Source organism: Medicago sativa, chromosome 4 (genome assembly GCF_051527215.1).
Source record: "Medicago sativa cultivar Bolivia chromosome 4, Bolivia_mono, whole genome shotgun sequence".
NCBI classification, from domain to species: Eukaryota; Viridiplantae; Streptophyta; class Magnoliopsida; order Fabales; family Fabaceae; genus Medicago; species Medicago sativa.
In genome coordinates this window covers 92,796,807-92,818,603 of record NC_140752.1, presented here as the reverse complement: position 1 = coordinate 92,818,603, position 21,797 = coordinate 92,796,807, and the positions used below count along the sequence as shown (strand labels likewise).

At 31.5% G+C, this 21,797-nt stretch overlaps 2 protein-coding genes across 15 annotated transcripts; both read right to left on the bottom strand.

Moving 5' to 3' along the window:
- Positions 1-1,295: 1,295 nt before the first annotated feature.
- LOC146933867 (autophagy-related protein 13b-like) lies at positions 1,296-10,651 on the bottom strand. 14 transcript variants are annotated; one of them, XR_015007582.1, is made up of 9 exons: positions 10,563-10,651; positions 9,122-10,250; positions 8,792-8,964; positions 4,549-6,192; positions 4,379-4,443; positions 3,928-4,188; positions 3,600-3,685; positions 2,586-3,204; positions 1,296-2,323 (listed from the first exon to the last, which is right to left on the bottom strand). XR_015007582.1 is itself a non-coding variant. In XM_085705644.1 (4 exons), the coding sequence occupies exons 2-4, from the start codon at positions 10,199-10,201 to the stop codon at positions 5,775-5,777; spliced, it is 1,671 nt and encodes a 556-aa protein (XP_085561770.1). In that variant the 5' UTR covers positions 10,202-10,240; positions 10,563-10,651; the 3' UTR covers positions 5,598-5,774. The 14 variants fall into 14 exon arrangements, 1 of the variants encoding a protein (XP_085561770.1); XR_015007583.1 differs by lacking the exons at positions 8,792-8,964; positions 9,122-10,250; positions 10,563-10,651 and having other exon boundaries at positions 1,730-1,772; positions 1,934-2,100; positions 2,250-2,323; ... (1 more) ...; positions 3,107-3,204; positions 4,549-4,709; XR_015007588.1 differs by lacking the exons at positions 8,792-8,964; positions 9,122-10,250; positions 10,563-10,651 and having other exon boundaries at positions 1,296-1,772; positions 1,934-2,100; positions 2,250-2,323; positions 3,107-3,204; positions 4,549-4,709.
- Positions 10,652-12,475: 1,824 nt separating this feature from the next.
- Positions 12,476-15,541, bottom strand: LOC146933866 (replication protein A 70 kDa DNA-binding subunit B-like). The gene is made up of 10 exons (XM_085707862.1): positions 15,479-15,541; positions 14,504-14,768; positions 14,310-14,406; positions 14,081-14,208; positions 13,899-13,983; positions 13,668-13,797; positions 13,386-13,540; positions 13,018-13,123; positions 12,622-12,885; positions 12,476-12,517 (listed from the first exon to the last, which is right to left on the bottom strand). Exons 1-10 carry the CDS (start codon positions 15,539-15,541, stop codon positions 12,476-12,478), a joined length of 1,335 nt encoding a protein of 444 aa, XP_085563988.1.
- Between the last annotated feature and the right edge of the window lie 6,256 nt (positions 15,542-21,797).

Below are 21,797 nucleotides of genomic sequence, written 5' to 3'. Positions count from 1 at the left end.
GGACCTTTTTTTCTTCTTTGTATAGCTTTGTAGCACTCTTTAAATAGATTATGGTGGTGTATACGTCAATGATGGTGGTGGCATTTCTTGAAGAAGATGAGAACAAGTCACATCATTAATGTCTTTTATTTAGTACTAACAACAAATTAACACAAGGAAGTTTCAGTTGTTGGCCGCTCTACTGGTCCCCAAAGAAAGCTCTCTGTCAATCATCTTTCATAATAAGTTGGCTAAGAAATCAGCGGTTGTACTTCCAAAAAGTTTAGTCTTGTATTTAGTAGTTGTCAATGTGAACCTTCCTAACTATTGGTCTTAGTACATTCTTAATTTCCATGGGTTTTTTTTTTTAACAAGAAAAAATACACTGAAAAATAAGTACAATAGTACTCCAACTCAAATATATAAAACAAAACATTGAGAAAAATGATACACAAACAAGTGATTAAAGAAAAGAACAATGAAACTCGGCTAGTCTAACTAACATTAATTGCTGACAACCTTGTTCAACGAATTACTCTCTCTAGTCACACTATTATAAGCAAATATTCATTTTTTAAATTTATTGAATAATTGATGCATTTTGTTTATAATATCAACCAAATACATAAGTTATTCAATAAACTGAAGTAAAAAAAATATTTACTAGTAATAATATGACTAAAGAAGTATTTACCTAACAAGAATAATTATGTTTGAAAACACAATTAGTTGGTCTTAAAACATGCAATGAACTTCGAAACTATGACTTGGAGCTTCACTATCACCACACGGTGAGAAGAAACTCACAATATGAATATTGACTGATAAGTTGACTAGTGACATTGTTTAAATAATTGAACTAACAATAAGAACCAAAGTAGATAAATCATAATATTGAACATTTGGCAACACTAGATCGCGCGACCCGTGCTATCGCACGGGTCAATATTGAGCACAATATATTAGCAATTTAGGAGTGCAACTTCACATGAAAGTAAATTAAAACAACATGAAATATATAATAATTTAAACTTTTTTGCAAGATCACATAGAACATTTCAGAACACTTCTTTGTAAATTATATTAGATATAATATTTGTATTTTCGTCTTCCTTATCAGTTAACAATATCTCTAACCTTTTTCTTGAAGTAACTATGGACTTTTGATCCGTGGATATTAAAAATCATTCTAAAATATCTTTCAAGGGAAAATATCGACAAACTTTTAATTTTTTTTATGTGATTAGCATTTCTATTTTTTATTTTTTTACTCATACATACCTCAATTTCATATTTATATGGATGGATAGATGATATTACAGTGGCCCGAACAAAATAGGATATATTCTCATTGGTACCATATTAAGGGAAGTACACTACAGAACAATATGAGATAATATAATGTTACATGCATTTTACAATTTACACAGTCCTCAATTGATACACAATTAACCGACAGATTAAAAGCCACCCACTATTGTCCTGTAAGCTGTAGCCTAATATATGCAAATAGTACATCCTGAACCACTTTGAGTCTCAACAATTAAAAACTTCTTAAATTGAATTTATTCAATCAGCCAAACTTATAAGCAAATAATATGGAAGTTAATAAAATGATTAGTATTCAACAAAGTATAAAAATCATATATTGCAAGGTATAGTGATAGCACTACCATATATTCTTACCTCTTTTAGACATACTGATCAAAGCTTAGTATTAGACAAAGTATAATAGATAACTTCTGAGGTCTTGGTAAAAATGGGGAAGCTTGCATTTATAGGGTAGTAAGGACCTATTATGACAGAAAATCACCATTACATAGATGATTGTGTCATCCACTCGGAAGAAAAAGGGACAATAAAACCTGTTTGGAATAGATGTACTTCATAATGACTAATCTGTCAAGCCAGCTGAATAACAACATCAGCTATAACACTTAACACAGAACCGCACCTGCTAACTGCCACTGCTGCGGCCACAAACCGCATCACAGGACAGGCCACCACCAGCACCACAACAGCAAAACTGCAGCCATGACAGGACCCAAAAAAACCAGTCCCTTCAGCATCAAGACACCAGCAGGCCACATTCACACACAACAGGAAGCCCAAACCCCACCGCTGCACTCCAAAAACAGCACTCCACGCATTAAAAATGTGATTTGGATCGATTAGTGGCATTTCACGAATCTCTTGAGAATATTAATATTCATAAGCAAAAAAGTTTATCTTGGAAAATAAAACAATAAAGATATGAATTAGACAAAGACCATTAGAAATTTCCACAAAAATGTCCATGAAGAGTCCCAAACGTTGAATAAAGTCTCCTAAGCAAATCCTCAACCTGCCGGATAGAATGAAAAAAAACAGTATTTTTCTCATTAGACAATAGTCAATACTCATAAACATCAATGAAAGACAATAACCTATGAAAAACCATAAGGATTCAACACAAAAAAGAATGACATGAACCATTGCAAATCAGAGTATTACGAAATCCCATCTAACTTATAAAAAATGTATATAACATAAATTCGGCAATGATCTTCGAAATCAAATCCGTAACTTATATATCCAACACTATAAGTGATGTCTCAAGAGGTTACCTCTTGCCATAGACGAAGTGACTCATGATAAAAGCTTTGTCATGTTCTTCAAGAAGACGACAATGTTGCAGGAGAAATGCAATGAAGCCAATTCAACTCGGACACAACCCATTCGACCACGACATCGAATTCTCCACCAACAACAACCTTGAGATCGACGAATTAATTGGAATTTTTCATAACGATCATGCAATTAAAGAAGGAAATTTGAGGCAAGTGTGATGGGACTCAAAATGAAATTCAATAAACATAAATGATCCAACATCAGAAAAAGTGACTCCAAGGGTTGAGGGTTGGATATCTTGATGACAAAATATCAAATATATCCAATTTAAACTTTTATTCTATTTATTTGTTTCATTCATTGGTTTCCTCATAAAAGAGGTCATTTTGATCCAACACTATCAACTTTCAAGTTACTTTCAAGGTTCCTTTAATTTATAGAATCAATATAATTACATTTAATATTGAGAAGCTATGAAACCATTGCAAGAAGGGGGGAAAAAAGACAGAAATTATACCAATTTAAACTCTTAACTTTATTTACTTGACATGTAACATCATCATGTTGTGGGCTCCTCAATTCCTTCTTTCATAGCCTTCAAATTTGATTACATTCCTTCATAAAGAACAACTGAAATAAGCAATTTGAATATAGTAAACATGCTTAAAAGTTAAAGAGGGAAAGAAGAGTAATGTTATAATCTACTCTAGTCATTTTTGCAAATAAAAAGTCATGACCAATAACTTCAACAAATATAATATAACAGGAAGAAATAAGTAGACAAAATTACACTAATAAGCATAGTGATCAAGTGACATCTGAGTCAATCAAATTACCAGAACCAATTTGGACTTCATGAAAACAGTCATTAATACACCTTGACTTTAATTCATTTAATAGTCATACTGACCAACCTTATCAACTCAACTTCAAACATGCACCATATAGGAAATGCTTCAAATCACATTACATCGGCATAACTAAAACAACAGGTTTTTAATTAAGCATACCTCATCACAAGCAATTCCAAGAATCATCCATCATACTAATCTGGAACCAATATCTCGCAGCAGGGAACTCCCAGAAAAGATAGAATCTGCATCACACCTCAAATTGCAATGATCACCAAGCTTAATGAACTTAGGGTGATCAATTTTAAAAATCCAACATCAATATCTTAACACATAGTAAGTTGTCTTCAAATCCATACATCCAACTGAGTAAGAGTAAACAATTCTAAGTTAAGGTAAGAGTAAAAACAATCATAAAATTTAGGACATGTTAGGAAAAAGAAAAGCAACGGTATATAAAGATTCTGATCATAAAATTTGTAGTTACCTTTCAGAACCAGCCAGATCTACCAAACTTAACCTTGCAAACCTACAGTCAGTCATAGAATCTTTCTCCTATCGGCTTTCAATAATGCAAGTGAAAACACTGTGAGTTGCAGCCACCTTTCTATTTGCAGTGATCACACACCTCTTTAATCCTCATAAATAAATAGTCAAGAACTCTTGGCGTTATCCCACTATATACATCCAGACACCCTTGTGTTTCTTTGATCTCACCCATCATGGTATATGTTTTTCAGCTACCTGTCTGCAAAAATCAGTCGCAACTTCAGCAAAAAAACACCAATACACAACAACTGGTAGCAAGAGAGAAGTCAATGTTGCTCATCATTATTGCGTAGAGGCATCCTAAATTAGTTTGCTCTCATTTTCTATATAAAAACAAATAATCAAATTTATCGAAATACTCATGAATCAAAAAAAGAACAACATCAAACCTGGTGGTGATGCTAATGTTGATGAGAATTCACAGTAGCATTTTATCGAACACATTTTGTGCACCCTACGAAATCACCAAAATCAAAACAAAAAACCATAAATTCAAAAACAGATTTCAAACAAAGAACTGACATATTAATATTCAATGATAATCATGGTAACCACTCACTTGTGAGCTGAAATTGGAAATTGAAGCAGTATGGGAGAGCGAGTTTAGGTTTGTGAGTAGAAAATTGAAAATGGATTGAGAGAAGAGGAAGAAGAAGCCGCGTATGGGAGAGAGAGGGAGAGAGAGTTTGGACTTGTGAAGAGAAAAATGAAATTGGGATTGAGAGAAGAGGAAGAAGCTGATGTTTCTATTCTGTTCTCAAAGTCAAACCGACCTTGTGCTCTAATTGGTCCATTTTCTCTGTGTCACGTGAAGGGTAGGATTGAACCCACAGATTTTGAGTGTCTCAAGAAGGGTAGGATTGTCATTTGGCTTTTTTAAATGATGCATTTTGGAGCCCAGCAAGGGCATTCAGGTAAAATTGGCAGACCAGAAGGCTAGGGTTCTGCTAGGGTTTGGTTGCAGATTGTATTGCATTTGTATTATTAAGATTATAATATTAACTCAAAGACGGATAGACTTTGACAATTCTAATCATCTCAGCGTGTGTTTGATTTTCCGTTTACAACACAAAAAAGCATGTTTGCACGATTTCTAATGCATTTTTGCCATGATTTTCAGAAGCTCCAAATACCAGCTTATATGTTATCGTGGTTTTTTTGCCGTGATTTCTATCAAACTCCGATTTGCAAAGCATTTGTTTGGTTTGGCGTTTGCAATTTAATTCTTACACCCTGCTGCCACTTTAACGTGACTATTAGGAAGCCGGATATTCTTGCTTCGTGCTGGGCTACGGCCTACGGGAATGTTGGGTGGGATGTCCATCACCATTCCAAACATAGCCTCATTCTATATGGAGATCGCGGATAGAAAAAGGTATCCTATAAGATAGAAATTAAAATGTTAAAGATAGAAATATTTTCTTGGAACTTGTGCATTCATTGTTGTAAAAGTTAAACAACTTATATTTTCAATACAAAATTGATTTATTATTTCCTTTTTTAGTTCCTTAACTTGTGCCCTAAGGGCACAAGTTAACATGACCCATTTTTCAATGATACAATATGCGGCTGTACCATGCCTCATGCCTGACAGATCAGACCCCATCATTAGATCAAAAACTCAACAGTCATATAATTAATCATCATATTTACATATATTTTCAAAACAATGCATATTCTTCAATTGGACCGATTTATCAAGGAAAATAACTATATGTGTGTTTTTACTGATTTAATATCAGTATGAACACCACTCGCAGAAGCGTAATTATAATGTATTATATATTATATCTGTGGCTTACTATCTCGCGTAACCAACAAGTTTTTCATCTCCCTGTAACCATGGAACTCTTCCAATGCATCACTAGTTGTTTTCCTAGTTGCTATAGATGCCTCTTGGTTCTGATTGTGCTCTTGAATGTCGTTTTTCCGGGTTTCACAGCGTTCTTTTTTGGGTTTCTGAATGGATATCTCCAAAGGTTTAGTTGTGAAATTGACTCTCAAGGTGGGAATTGCTGTTCGTCGCAATCCTTCGCAGAGTACTGAGGGGTGTTCTGAAGTGTTAAAATCTTGATGGAGAGGTGGTGCTTTCTTCAACATATGTACAAGCACACCGACAGCGGCATCATTGGACTTTCTGATGGGAAAGAATCCTCCAGCTTCAAGTGCCTCAGCCACGTGACCATGATCTAAAGATTCCGCTCTGTTTATGCACAAGAAATCATATTAAAAGAGCAAATCTTATGTCATATATAACTTTAAAAAATAGCAAAAATAACCAGATTACACATTTTCTTTAAAATCGGACTCATCATGGAGAAATTTAACATGAATTTGTAATGAACACAAGTACCTAGTGAAGTGGCGAACTGAGGCTAAAACCCAATTGGATACTCCTATCTTGATGGATAACAGTAATAACAAGAACCTAATATGTTTTGACTAAGTGGATTAAGATCAGATAAATGAATGATCATTGGCGAAACGTACTTTCATCTTTATGTTGGATAAACTGTTTCACTCAAAACATCACCTTGATGCATAACAATTCAACATTCAAATTAAGGTGGAGAAGATGTTTACCAGTCTCACAAATTTTATGTGTTTCTTCTATCTGGTTAAAACACAATAAAATACAAAAGTGCAGGCGGACACAGTAGATTCCCTAATTTGAATCTTGATCCAATCTAATAAACCAAAACTTGAATTTAGCATAGCTAGCCACTCTTTTTTTGTCAACTTTGTATAGATAGTCACTTTTCTTTCGCCATTCGATTTATGATTTGAATCTGGAATTTATTTTGAGATTCGTATATGATATGATATATCAGCAAACATTTTTGACATGTCACTTATTTTTACTTAATATGACATTTTTTTTTCTATCATGTATCTCATGATTCATAATAATATTTGATTCACAATTCAAAAAATTAGGTTTTCTAATTCACAATGTGAATCTCAATTTGATAACTAGGCTCTATTTGGTGTTCTCCTCCTGATTATGTTAAAGAAATTTCAAATTCAAATATGCAAGGAGATTGGACAGCACTGCAGCACTTTTGACCTTTCCACATTCTCTTATGTAGTTATGTATTCTCTTTTTCATTTTTGGAGAAGTCTGCATTTTCCTGCTTTTCTCTCTAAATCTTGTTTCTTCTCGAAAAATAAAATATAATTACTAAGTACACTAATTGGGTAAAAAGTAATCAAGGACCAAAAACCTTCTACCCTAATGACTACTTTACTATCAACTGGGGAAATTTGTTATCCTTGTTTTTGAAACCAACATGCGCTCTCTCCCCCAAAAAAAAGATCTGAAGTCATTTTATATAATTTTGGCGTATATTAATGTTAGAAAATAAGATGGTATCTCAGAATATCTTTGACAGAATGTTAAAATAGCTTGGTTTATCTCCTAAGATCATTTTCTATGATTAGAGTATCTTATATTATCTCCTAAGATTAGTTTCCATATTACTTGGTTATTATCATGATTTATTTCATCTATTTGCAATTAAAAAAAAATTATCATGACTTATTTCCCTACAAGATTAGTTTCCATCTGTGATTTCTTTATGCCTTGTGTCAAGCCAAATGATTATCTTTGACTCGCTGCCAGTTCCCGTTGTTCGTTGGTCATTTGTCCAAGTGACTCTTATCCTAGCAAGCTTTCTGCCTTGTCTCAATTTGGTCTCTAATAGCAGACTCTATGGTCATTGGTCTCAGCACACAAATGAACTATCCCACTTAAGCTGGTTGTTTCAACAGTCCCTTCATCCAATGATAGTGAAGGTTGAGTCACCGACACAAGTCACAAAAAACTTTATGACACATTCCACACATAAGTTGACTGTTTAAATCTACGTGCAGCATCTGGCTCATTATCATTGCCGTTTCTTTTGGATGCAGTTCGTACTTCGTGAAAGACGACTGTGATTCTGGCACTAGTTGGTTTGGTTTGAGCTTCACTGCTTCGGTAGTCAAAGGGTATATTTATAACAAACTTAAAGCTTAGTAAACTTTAGCTTAAGGAAGAGTATTGGAATATAAGATAAAATCTCATAATATCCTAGTATATCTTTTAGGCTCAGTTTTTAATATATATTTTAGAGTATGGATCAGATTCAAAATAGATCAATGCAGATTAAATATGGTAATTTCTGTGTTGAGTTAGAGCGTCTATTATACACCATCAGAGAAGAAAAGGACAGAACTGGCACACTCCTTAGCTCAAATTATGCCACAACACCAATTGCTCAAAGAAGCGGAAAAATAAGGGTGGTGTCGTAGACCCAAAATTTAAGTAGTAATGAGCCGATTAAGGAGTGCATACCAAATTCTATGAAGAAAAAGAAAAGAATATGCAATTTGTAAAGCTTTCTCCATAATATAGGCAACGCCAGATATTTATGCATATAAATAAACAGATGCGTTTACAAATTCTTAAAATATGGGTTGGGCCGCCTAACTCAACCTTAGAAAACCGGCTCGTAAAGTGATTGTTGTCCAAGTTTTATAAGCACTACATAGGTCATATCTCTAGGCAATGTGGGATTAAATCAACCCCTTCATACACAACACAATGAAGGTGTTGGAGGCTGCAATGAAGGCAACCCAAATGCCGCAATTAGGCGGCTAGGGGTGGACAGCAATGAAGGAGGATTTTCCAACACAAATTCATGCCCATATGTCAATCTCTAAGCGAGAAAAGAAGAGTGATAAACACACTATTCTTGTATACAAGATTGGCGGGAAGAAAAACAAAAAGCATAATGCCAGCAAATTTCAGTAGCAAGTACCTGCTTCCTGGATCCTTCATATCATCGCAATCCACATCAAATGGACAACTACAATCAGTATCATCAAAATCGTCCTGGTAATACCTTTTGGAAATCGAAACACGTGGTGAGCTGTTGGCAGAAATCCTGACTCTAGAATATTTTTGGGGATCATCTTTTCTTAGAGTAAACACCTGCAGAAAGAAGAAGGCACCATTAACAAATCAAACATGTTTGGACTAGATGAAAAGCTTAGGATGTTTAGTACAATACAGAATGTTTAGATGCCGAAGAACAAGAATTGTAGATTGAAGGCGATGGAAAGGGATCATAACAGTCATAACAACTTACATCCTTTTTCTGAATTGAAGACATCTCAGCTAGATTAGGAGGCAAACTTTCATGTGGAAAAAGCCGTGAACTTGTATTAGACACTGATATGTGTGATTTTGAATATATAGGCAAAGAAGAATTAGTAATGGAAGTAGTTGAAGCTTTACGGTCATCAAAATTCGAACTATGTCGCCTTGGCGGTGGAGATTCATGACATGGGAATCCTGCATAAGGAAGTGATGGGAACCTCCTCAATGGAGATGCCAATGGACTTCCAACATAGTCAGAAATTACTTGCGGGGACATAGAAGGTAATGGATCACAGCTCAAATCTGAGGCCGAGGGACAATACATCACCGTAAGGCAGAGGCTACCAGAAGAAGTATCCACAGGAGTAAACTTATATTTCATCATTTCAGACTCTTCTTTTCGGGTGAAGGGCTCAACAAAAGAAGACACTCGGTGAGCAAGGGTAAAGGGACGAATCTTTGCAGACGAATTAAGATCTCTGAAAATTCTATACGCAGGTAAGAGTCGAACAGTGGCATACAAAGACCTCAAAAGTAAAGTTGATTTCTTATACAAGTTTTGCAAGAAAAAATTGCTTGACCTCCTAGTTCCAGAATCAGAATCCTTTATCTTCCTATTCTTATACTGCACAAACCATCTCTCTATAATCCTTTCACTCTTTGCCTCAACCCCCAATTCTTCCCCATGACAGCAAAGTGGATATCTTTCTTTCAATGAAGAACTTCGAAGAATTACCCTTTTTGGGGTCATGGGGTCCCAATCTAGAGACTTATTTACCAAAACCACATCAATGATAATGGAATCAAGATTGTTAATATTCTCCAACGCAGCAGGACACTCCCGGAGTGCTAAATTAAACCATTTATCCCTCGGCCTCACACTCGATGAGGATGAAGAAGACGAACAAGGCGATGAATCTGATTTATAAGCACCAAACGAATTATGCGAGGACGCATAAAGTGTCCTTGATTCAAGTATTATATGAAGGCTTTTCGCGAAAAACTCGGTGATTATTTGTTCTATCTTTGCAGCTTCTGATTGTGCACTCCCATGATGAGACGATACCATTGTTTTTATGTATGATCAACACTCAACAGCACTCAACAACTATCAAAACCTTAATAGAAACAAAAACAAAAACAAAAAAGGTTCAATTTTTATTGCTTAGCTTGGAAGTGGAACCCAGATAAGACAGTGTTTAACAACAACATCGTACTTCAAAATTCAAATGCACACAAAGCAAACAACTTTATTACTAGGTTGTTAAAAGAAGAATAAGGCAATAAAAAAAAAAACACGACAAAAACAACAACATCGTAATCAACATTGATGTTAACAAAAAGGATGTTTGATTAATTGTGGAATTGAAAACATTCAATATAGAAGTTTCTGTGTGTGTGATTGTGAGAGAAAGAGTGAAAAAATTTACCTTTTCGAATGGATGACGATGGGTTTTTACTCTTGCTATTTTGATTGTGAGAATTTGAAGGAAAGGAAAATGCAGAGAAAAGAGAAGTTGGAACGAGTAGAGGAAGGAGAGAGTGGAAAGGTAGGGTCAGCTTAGATACGATTTAATAATTAATAAATTTGTTTATATGAATTTTTTTTTGTCAAAAAAAGAAATTGTTTATATGAATTTTTCTTATGGGTATTGAGGTGGGCCTAAAGCCTAAAAAAAGTTAAAAGTTCCTAGAAAATTGCTTTTTTGATTTCAATAAATTCCTAAAAACACATGGAAACTCCATAATAGCGGTAGTTAACCACAGTTCAATCTTTCCGATATCAGTTAATTACTGCTGGCTCCCAGTTGCAGTTAAGTACAACTGGTTAGCTCCCAACTGCAGTTAACTACAAATGGCTCATCTGCACTTAAGTTTGGTTCCTGATAGAACATCAATTGTGATTTTGCGCGTTTCGGTCGAAAAAATAAAAATAATCGAGACTTATTCGTAATGCTACGAAATTTTGCACATCCTCTATAGGTATTTTTATAGAGGTTCATGTAAAGTTTCGTAGCATTCCGACTAAGTCTCGATTTATTTTGATTTTTCGACCGAACCATGCAAAATCGCAATTTTTTTTCAAGTACGAGTCCGGAAAAATGACCTAGAGGTTGAATTTTTTCACAATTTTTTGCACTCATGTTTAGGGGGGAAATAAAAAAGAACATCTCCAACAAAAAATTTGAATTTCTTGACAAGGGACAAATTAAATATCAATTTTTAACGAACTTAAAACTCAAGACACCAAAACATCAAAACATAAATCTAGAAATTGAATTTGGTGCTGATTTTTTTCTTCAGAATACTCTATAAAAACACACATAGAGGATCTGCAAATTTATGTAGTATTTCGACTAAGCCTCAATTTATTTTGAATTTTTTACCGAAGCGCTTAAAATCGCAATACTTTTCCAACTGCGCGTCCGGAAAAGGTATACAGAGGTTGAATTTTTTAATTATTTTTTGCATACATGTTAAGGACATAATAAAAACATTTTCCACAAAAAATTAGAATTTTCCGACAACAGATGGATTATATATGAATTTTTAATGCGTCAAAAACTCAAGAAACCAAAACATTAAAACATCGACCTAGAAATTGAATTTTGAATTGATTTTTTACAGACAACTCTACTAAAATACATATAGAGGGTCTGTAAAGTTTCGTAGAATTCCGAATAAGCTTCGTTTTATTTTGATTTTTTGACCAAAACGTGTAAAATCACAATTAATTTTCTTCCAGAAACTCTTGTTCAAAAAAAAAAAAATTCTTCCAGAAACTGCACCTAACTCTAAGTGCAACAAAGCCAGTTGTAGTTAACTACAACTGAGAGTCAGCGGTAGTTAACTACCACTGAGGGAAATTTCGTAACTTCCATGTATTTTTAGGAATTTTTAGATGTTAGAAAAGCAATTTTCAAGTTCCTACTACGTGATGTGAAATATTGATATGATCCCCTTATCTTAATTTCTAGGGTGTGTATGTATGTTTCATCAAATATTATAAGCCCCTTATCGATTTTCAATACATTAACTAGTATTTAGACCCGTGCGATGCACGGGAAGTTAGATATGACATTGATTAATAAATAAAGTAATCGTAAATGAAACAATAATAGTTGTAAGTGAGCATGAATTAACGTGTCCAAAATAAAACCAATAAAAACTTGAAGTAATTTAGAATTCTCGTTATCACATCGAATAGACAAATAAAAATAAGGTGTCAAACAATCTTGAGGTTCTTGCTTAATTTTGACAACTTTCTGCAATTTAGTGGTGGACGACCGAGTTTGACAATCAACGTCAATATATGTTGCATCTGAGTCGGCGTTTCTCTTTCTCAAAGACTTGGATAGATGAGTATCTTTAGGAATAGAATTAGCTACATCACCAAGAAGCTACATGAATAATAAGCATTCATAGAAATAGTTAATTTAATAAGTTTTATGAATACTATTAAAGTAGATATAAAGAATATTTAACTACCTTAATCTTATCATCAGTTTGGGGAGTAATAGGACCTATGATATCAACATCATCATCTTCCTTACCATACGGAGGAGCAGCATGACACTCAATATAATACTTTTTCTTAAACTCATCAATGATTTCATTGTCATCGGACATCTTTTTGACTGCATAGGTATAAAACCTTTGTTCAACATTTTTTTGATTGATCTCCAGTTTGAAAAACATTTCCTTATCACGTAAGGTGTCAAACTCGGTTGGATAATCATTTGTGGTCTTTCCCTGTTTTTGATTTGGATTAGTAAACAATTTTTTTTGAAAGGGATTAGTAAACAATTAAAACCAATGTTTATTGTTTTAATAATATAACATAAAAAACACAAAAGACAATATACTTAAGTTCATTATCAATACCATTTGTTCTTTTGCAGTCTTTCCAAAGTGCTGTGAAATAACTCCATCAAACAACACAAAGGTAGTTGACCCACTATCATCCATAACATGAATGTGCACCATAAACCTAAAATGAAAAGTGAATATACATGAAAGATTCAATAACCTTATAAGGAATCACTAACCAAAAAAATCAGTGACCAAAAGAATAAAAGTGGTGATGATGCAACTTGTCGTTTATATAATCATGTACATAGTAAGTTATTAGAAAGAAAAAAAAATTGAAATTAGATTTGCTAATTATATAAGTAACCGAATAGAAAGAATAATTGAGTTTAGCTTAAAAAACATGAGTGAAACATAAGAAAAATTAATATCGAAAACGTTACCTTTTTGTAGCATCGACTAATGTATCACATTTTTCACAAAAGTGTTTTGTACAAACAGGTTCAACCTTCTTGAAACACTTATCACATGAAACGTAGCACCACTTCTTATTGGTGTCTATGTCAATAATTTTAGCCAAGACAACACATGCACCCACCTGCATAGTTATTAAATTTATTTTAAGAATAATAATTAGAAAATTAAAACACAAAGATATGGATTAAGAATTATTTAACAACATAGTATAATAGTATAAGTCAAAGCAAATCAACAAAGTTGTAGACCTGTTTAGCTTGTGTAATATCTGAAATTGTCATGTTTTTTGTTTGGAGTAGATCATTAGACAAAGAAAGTGAAGATTGTGCTATCATCTGGGTGACCCCTTGGGTCAAAGATGCATTGCCAGTTTCCATTCTATCGTAAAATATAAGAAAATCATATTTGACAAAAACAAAAAAACTTTCAATAATTATCAATATATAATATATGTGTAATAACGATAGGTTAGTGCATACCCTTTCTTGTAGGTGCAACATTCTTCAATGTTGGGATTTATAAGCAACTTGGTTTCATTGAATGCATTGGCAATCTCATACATACCTATTAAAACGATACACCAAAAGGTATTAAGTAATATATATCATTAACAATACAAAGAAATTAAAAATAATTACCTTTAAAAAGATAATCTAATTACCACCAAAAACTTTAAGTCGACATAGATGCATAACAACTACAATAGGAAAAGTATTTCCATTTGTGCTCATATAGCTATTCATTTGTTCAGCAAAAGGACCCCATAAAGTACAAATGATTGTATTGCTCCTGAAATTTACAAAATAATTTTTATTAGACTAAGAATAATAATTAAAAAAACATCTATATATGTAGTTAAAACAAAGATAAAAAAAAAAAACTCCACTAACTCAAGGTCTTCAAGCGTCAAGTCCAAGATTTTAGTCATTTTTCCTTTTACTTGAACATCCTTAATGTCAGTCGTTCCAACCATATGGCCAATGACATCTACAAATAAACATGGTTGCAGAATCATAAAAAAGAAATCATAAAAATCTAAAAATAAGTTAATATTTAATTTGTAATTTTAGTATAAAGTACTAACCCATTAAAACATCGTTATCAGTACCACCAATAATGTCCTGAAATTTTGTGAAGTTAAACAAATTTGCAGGAATTTTATCATAAGATGTTTTGGTTATAATAGTGCTTCCTATCAAAGTTGGCTTGTATTTGTGATTAGTTGGCTTAAAATTTCCTTTATTAAATTGGACCAAGAACTTTTCTATAGTATATGAAGCGCCCTCTTCAATAGAATCTCCAAGTTGTTTGAAATCCTTGCTTTTAATAGAAGCTTGTATCTTTGACAACTGAAATAAATAAAATATTATGTGAATTTATGTGAATAAAAAGATAATGAGAATTATAAAACTGAAACAAATTCTTTCAAAAAAATAAATAAAGGTGAAACATAAAAAAACAATGATATAATCTTATCAACACGTCCATAGTATGGACAATCATGAATCAAATTAAAAAACTTCTTTTATTATCAATTTATAATAGTTTAGGTTGTTTTTCGGGTGTGTTTTGGGCAGTCCTGTTAGATGCGGCTGTGCAGTTTGGCTGTTTAATTTTTTTTTTTTAATAGAGTCACCCAAAAAGAAAGTGTAGTGAATTCAAAATAACAAAGAAGATTATAGTGGAGGAACAGGAACCCCGCACACCCAAAAACTGCACAGCACCAACCAAAACAAATAAATCCCCACCTCTAAATTTAATAGGCTAATCGTTTAAATTTAATAGGCTAATTGTTTTACTAACATGTTCATATATGGTTCTTTTAATTTAATAGGCTAATTTAACTGTGATGAAAAACAGAAGATACAACTTGTGAAATACATGAATAAATCAAAGATCTTTAATAACAAAAATGGATAGGTATAACAGAACAATATAAAAGTATATAGAGGCATGCTGTTTCATCACACATAACACAAACATGTTATAGTAATTCAATACTGGATGCCTCTTTTGGTTTGTTGAAATCATGAATTTTCCAAAGATTAACTATACGAACACGTATCTTCCAATCGATTTTTCCAGCAACAATGTCATCAATATCAGTAATATGAGAAGCCATTATTCAATCTACATAGAATTGAAAAGAAATAAATCATGGAAAGGTAGACAAAGTTAAAAATATTAATAGAGAGATACTTTAATCGTTGATATAAAAAAGAAGTTAGAAATAGAAAAAGAGATTCAAAGCAAAAAAATATGACGTACGATTAATTTGAAGCAAGATGATTTAATCGAAGGATGAAGGATGAAGTATGACTTATAAATCCTATTTGATGTTACTTATATTTTGGCATAAAGTGGCACAGATGTAGACAAAGTTAGTTACCAAAGACAAACGTTAGATGAGGATTTTTTTCTCTTTGGTGGCACAAATTTAATGAGAAATTTTAGAAAAACATAGTTAACAAAAACAAAAAAAAACATATGGGGATCGGTGTTTACATTGCCAAATAAATAGAGAAAATAGCACTACCAAAAAAATAGAGAAAATAGAAAACAAACTATGATGTTCATCAAACAAAAAACAAAATAAGATTATGAAAGGAAAAAAAACAAAAAAAAACAAACTAAGATTATGGAAAAAAAAAACGTATTTAGTAGTTTATGGCACAAATTTAACAAAAGTTTGTTCAATTGCTTAAATATATATTATTAAATAATAATGTGAAAGAAAAACAAAATAAAATTATGAAAGAAAAAAAAACGAAAAAAAAACTACTCCCTCCATTCCTTTTTATTTGATGTTTTAGCTGATTACACACATATTAAGGAATCATTAAAGAATGAAAATAATTGTAGATTTGGACTACAATACCCTTATTTTATTTTTGCTGCTTGCTTTTTTCTTCTCAAAATTCCAAATCTTCTTAAATGAACGGTGGGAGTATACAATTCTAATTTCAATACATTTATTACTTACACTTCCAAAAAATGAACGTGGGAGTATACAATTTTTTCATCCAAAAAATAATGGTGGGAGTATACAATTGAAAAAGTATAAGGTGACACTTTTAAAAAGTGAACGGGTTGTTTTTTCCCACTTTTTTTTTCCCAGCAAAACATTTAGTATTTCCCACCTTATACTTTTGAGGTTTTTAATTTTCCCCCTCATTTTAGAATCTCATATTTCAAATCCCTTAAAATTGCTTATAAAAGTTGAACTTCATGATGATATTTCAGTTATGGATACAAATAATGACATAAACGTTCCCTTAGTTGCAATAGATTTGAATTTTCCTTTTTTCAATTATGAGGCAAATTCACCAAACTTGTTTAAATCAAATCCAATATCAGCAGGAAGATTTAGATCAATGTCCAGCACTATTTGCCTTTCACGTGGTTCTTCAACTCCCTCTTCAACTAAATCTTCAACTACCATCTCCACTGCTTGTTGGTGAAGTTTGGATTCAGCTGTGTCTGCAGTATCAAACTCATAATCAACTTTCCCTTCAAGTGAATCCTCAACTACCATCTTCAACAATTTTTCTCTCTCTTTCATATGTGCCTTTTCTAGTCGCTTCCATGGGGAGTATGAATAGTTTTAGCCAATGTTCTCTTTTTATAGTTGTGCATGTCATTGGGTTTTAGCCAATGTTTTCTTTTTAGCCGGTAGTTGTAAATAGTGTCATTGGTAGTTGAAATGAGACTTAGGGAGAGCACTACCTAGGTAAGGACAATTGGTAATTAGTACTCCAATTTTTGACAATTGTGATAAATTAAAAGTCATAACGTAATTAATTGTGACAAGGGTAAAATTGGACAAACAATACCAACAATTCTAAAACATCAAATATTTTGAAATAAAACTTAAGAGCTAAAACATCAAATAAAAAGGAATGGAGGGAGTAATATTATGGAAGAAAAAAAAACATATTTAGTAGTTTATGGCACAAATTTAGCAAAAGTTTGTTCAATTGCTTAAATATATATTAAATAATAATAACAATAATGAGTTGTCAATATTAAATTTAGCAAAAGTTTGTTCAATTGCTTAAATATATATTAAATAATAATAAGAATAATGAGGTGTCAATATTAAAATGACAAAATTAACCTCAAATTTTGGCTCCAAAAAGCTGTTTAAGACAACTTAAGACCTTTTATAAATAAGATTTTGGGCAGTCCTGTTAGATGCGGCTGTGCAGTTTGGCTGTTTAATTTTTTTTTTTTAATAGAGTCACCCAAAAAGAAAGTGTAGTGAATTCAAAATAACAAAGAAGATTATAGTGGAGGAACAGGAACCCCGCACACCCAAAAACTGCACAGCACCAACCAAAACAAATAAATCCCCACCTCTAAATTTAATAGGCTAATCGTTTAAATTTAATAGGCTAATTGTTTTACTAACATGTTCATATATGGTTCTTTTAATTTAATAGGCTAATTTAACTGTGATGAAAAACAGAAGATACAACTTGTGAAATACATGAATAAATCAAAGATCTTTAATAACAAAAATGGATAGGTATAACAGAACAATATAAAAGTATATAGAGGCATGCTGTTTCATCACACATAACACAAACATGTTATAGTAATTCAATACTGGATGCCTCTTTTGGTTTGTTGAAATCATGAATTTTCCAAAGATTAACTATACGAACACGTATCTTCCAATCGATTTTTCCAGCAACAATGTCATCAATATCAGTAATATGAGAAGCCATTATTCAATCTACATAGAATTGAAAAGAAATAAATCATGGAAAGGTAGACAAAGTTAAAAATATTAATAGAGAGATACTTTAATCGTTGATATAAAAAAGAAGTTAGAAATAGAAAAAGAGATTCAAAGCAAAAAAATATGACGTACGATTAATTTGAAGCAAGATGATTTAATCGAAGGATGAAGGATGAAGTATGACTTATAAATCCTATTTGATGTTACTTATATTTTGGCATAAAGTGGCACAGATGTAGACAAAGTTAGTTACCAAAGACAAACGTTAGATGAGGATTTTTTTCTCTTTGGTGGCACAAATTTAATGAGAAATTTTAGAAAAACATAGTTAACAAAAACAAAAAAAAACATATGGGGATCGGTGTTTACATTGCCAAATAAATAGAGAAAATAGCACTACCAAAAAAATAGAGAAAATAGAAAACAAACTATGATGTTCATCAAACAAAAAACAAAATAAGATTATGAAAGGAAAAAAAACAAAAAAAAACAAACTAAGATTATGGAAAAAAAAAACGTATTTAGTAGTTTATGGCACAAATTTAACAAAAGTTTGTTCAATTGCTTAAATATATATTATTAAATAATAATGTGAAAGAAAAACAAAATAAAATTATGAAAGAAAAAAAAACGAAAAAAAAACTAATATTATGGAAGAAAAAAAAACATATTTAGTAGTTTATGGCACAAATTTAGCAAAAGTTTGTTCAATTGCTTAAATATATATTAAATAATAATAACAATAATGAGTTGTCAATATTAAATTTAGCAAAAGTTTGTTCAATTGCTTAAATATATATTAAATAATAATAAGAATAATGAGGTGTCAATATTAAAATGACAAAATTAACCTCAAATTTTGGCTCCAAAAAGCTGTTTAAGACAACTTAAGACCTTTTATAAATAAGATAGTATATGAAGCGCCCTCTTCAATAGAATCTCCAAGTTGTTTGAAATCCTTGCTTTTAATAGAAGCTTGTATCTTTGACAACTGAAATAAATAAAATATTATGTGAATTTATGTGAATAAAAAGATAATGAGAATTATAAAACTGAAACAAATTCTTTCAAAAAAATAAATAAAGGTGAAACATAAAAAAACAATGATATAATCTTATCAACACGTCCATAGTATGGACAATCATGAATCAAATTAAAAAACTTCTTTTATTATCAATTTATAATAGTTTAGGTTGTTTTTCGGGTGTGTTTTGGGCAGTCCTGTTAGATGCGGCTGTGCAGTTTGGCTGTTTAATTTTTTTTTTTTAATAGAGTCACCCAAAAAGAAAGTGTAGTGAATTCAAAATAACAAAGAAGATTATAGTGGAGGAACAGGAACCCCGCACACCCAAAAACTGCACAGCACCAACCAAAACAAATAAATCCCCACCTCTAAATTTAATAGGCTAATCGTTTAAATTTAATAGGCTAATTGTTTTACTAACATGTTCATATATGGTTCTTTTAATTTAATAGGCTAATTTAACTGTGATGAAAAACAGAAGATACAACTTGTGAAATACATGAATAAATCAAAGATCTTTAATAACAAAAATGGATAGGTATAACAGAACAATATAAAAGTATATAGAGGCATGCTGTTTCATCACACATAACACAAACATGTTATAGTAATTCAATACTGGATGCCTCTTTTGGTTTGTTGAAATCATGAATTTTCCAAAGATTAACTATACGAACACGTATCTTCCAATCGATTTTTCCAGCAACAATGTCATCAATATCAGTAATATGAGAAGCCATTATTCAATCTACATAGAATTGAAAAGAAATAAATCATGGAAAGGTAGACAAAGTTAAAAATATTAATAGAGAGATACTTTAATCGTTGATATAAAAAAGAAGTTAGAAATAGAAAAAGAGATTCAAAGCAAAAAAATATGACGTACGATTAATTTGAAGCAAGATGATTTAATCGAAGGATGAAGGATGAAGTATGACTTATAAATCCTATTTGATGTTACTTATATTTTGGCATAAAGTGGCACAGATGTAGACAAAGTTAGTTACCAAAGACAAACGTTAGATGAGGATTTTTTTCTCTTTGGTGGCACAAATTTAATGAGAAATTTTAGAAAAACATAGTTAACAAAAACAAAAAAAAACATATGGGGATCGGTGTTTACATTGCCAAATAAATAGAGAAAATAGCACTACCAAAAAAATAGAGAAAATAGAAAACAAACTATGATGTTCATCAAACAAAAAACAAAATAAGATTATGAAAGGAAAAAAAACAAAAAAAAACAAACTAAGATTATGGAAAAAAAAAACGTATTTAGTAGTTTATGGCACAAATTTAACAAAAGTTTGTTCAATTGCTTAAATATATATTATTAAATAATAATGTGAAAGAAAAACAAAATAAAATTATGAAAGAAAAAAAAACGAAAAAAAAACTAATATTATGGAAGAAAAAAAAACATATTTAGTAGTTTATGGCACAAATTTAGCAAAAGTTTGTTCAATTGCTTAAATATATATTAAATAATAATAACAATAATGAGTTGTCAATATTAAATTTAGCAAAAGTTTGTTCAATTGCTTAAATATATATTAAATAATAATAAGAATAATGAGGTGTCAATATTAAAATGACAAAATTAACCTCAAATTTTGGCTCCAAAAAGCTGTTTAAGACAACTTAAGACCTTTTATAAATAAGATTTTGGGCAGTCCTGTTAGATGCGGCTGTGCAGTTTGGCTGTTTAATTTTTTTTTTTTAATAGAGTCACCCAAAAAGAAAGTGTAGTGAATTCAAAATAACAAAGAAGATTATAGTGGAGGAACAGGAACCCCGCACACCCAAAAACTGCACAGCACCAACCAAAACAAATAAATCCCCACCTCTAAATTTAATAGGCTAATCGTTTAAATTTAATAGGCTAATTGTTTTACTAACATGTTCATATATGGTTCTTTTAATTTAATAGGCTAATTTAACTGTGATGAAAAACAGAAGATACAACTTGTGAAATACATGAATAAATCAAAGATCTTTAATAACAAAAATGGATAGGTATAACAGAACAATATAAAAGTATATAGAGGCATGCTGTTTCATCACACATAACACAAACATGTTATAGTAATTCAATACTGGATGCCTCTTTTGGTTTGTTGAAATCATGAATTTTCCAAAGATTAACTATACGAACACGTATCTTCCAATCGATTTTTCCAGCAACAATGTCATCAATATCAGTAATATGAGAAGCCATTATTCAATCTACATAGAATTGAAAAGAAATAAATCATGGAAAGGTAGACAAAGTTAAAAATATTAATAGAGAGATACTTTAATCGTTGATATAAAAAAGAAGTTAGAAATAGAAAAAGAGATTCAAAGCAAAAAAATATGACGTACGATTAATTTGAAGCAAGATGATTTAGTCGAAGGATGAAGGATGAAGTATGACTTATAAATCCTATTTGATGTTACTTATATTTTGGCATAAAGTGGCACAGATGTAGACAAAGTTAGTTACCAAAGACAAACGTTAGATGAGGATTTTTTTCTCTTTGGTGGCACAAATTTAATGAGAAATTTTAGAAAAACATAGTTAACAAAAACAAAAAAAAACATATGGGGATCGGTGTTTACATTGCCAAA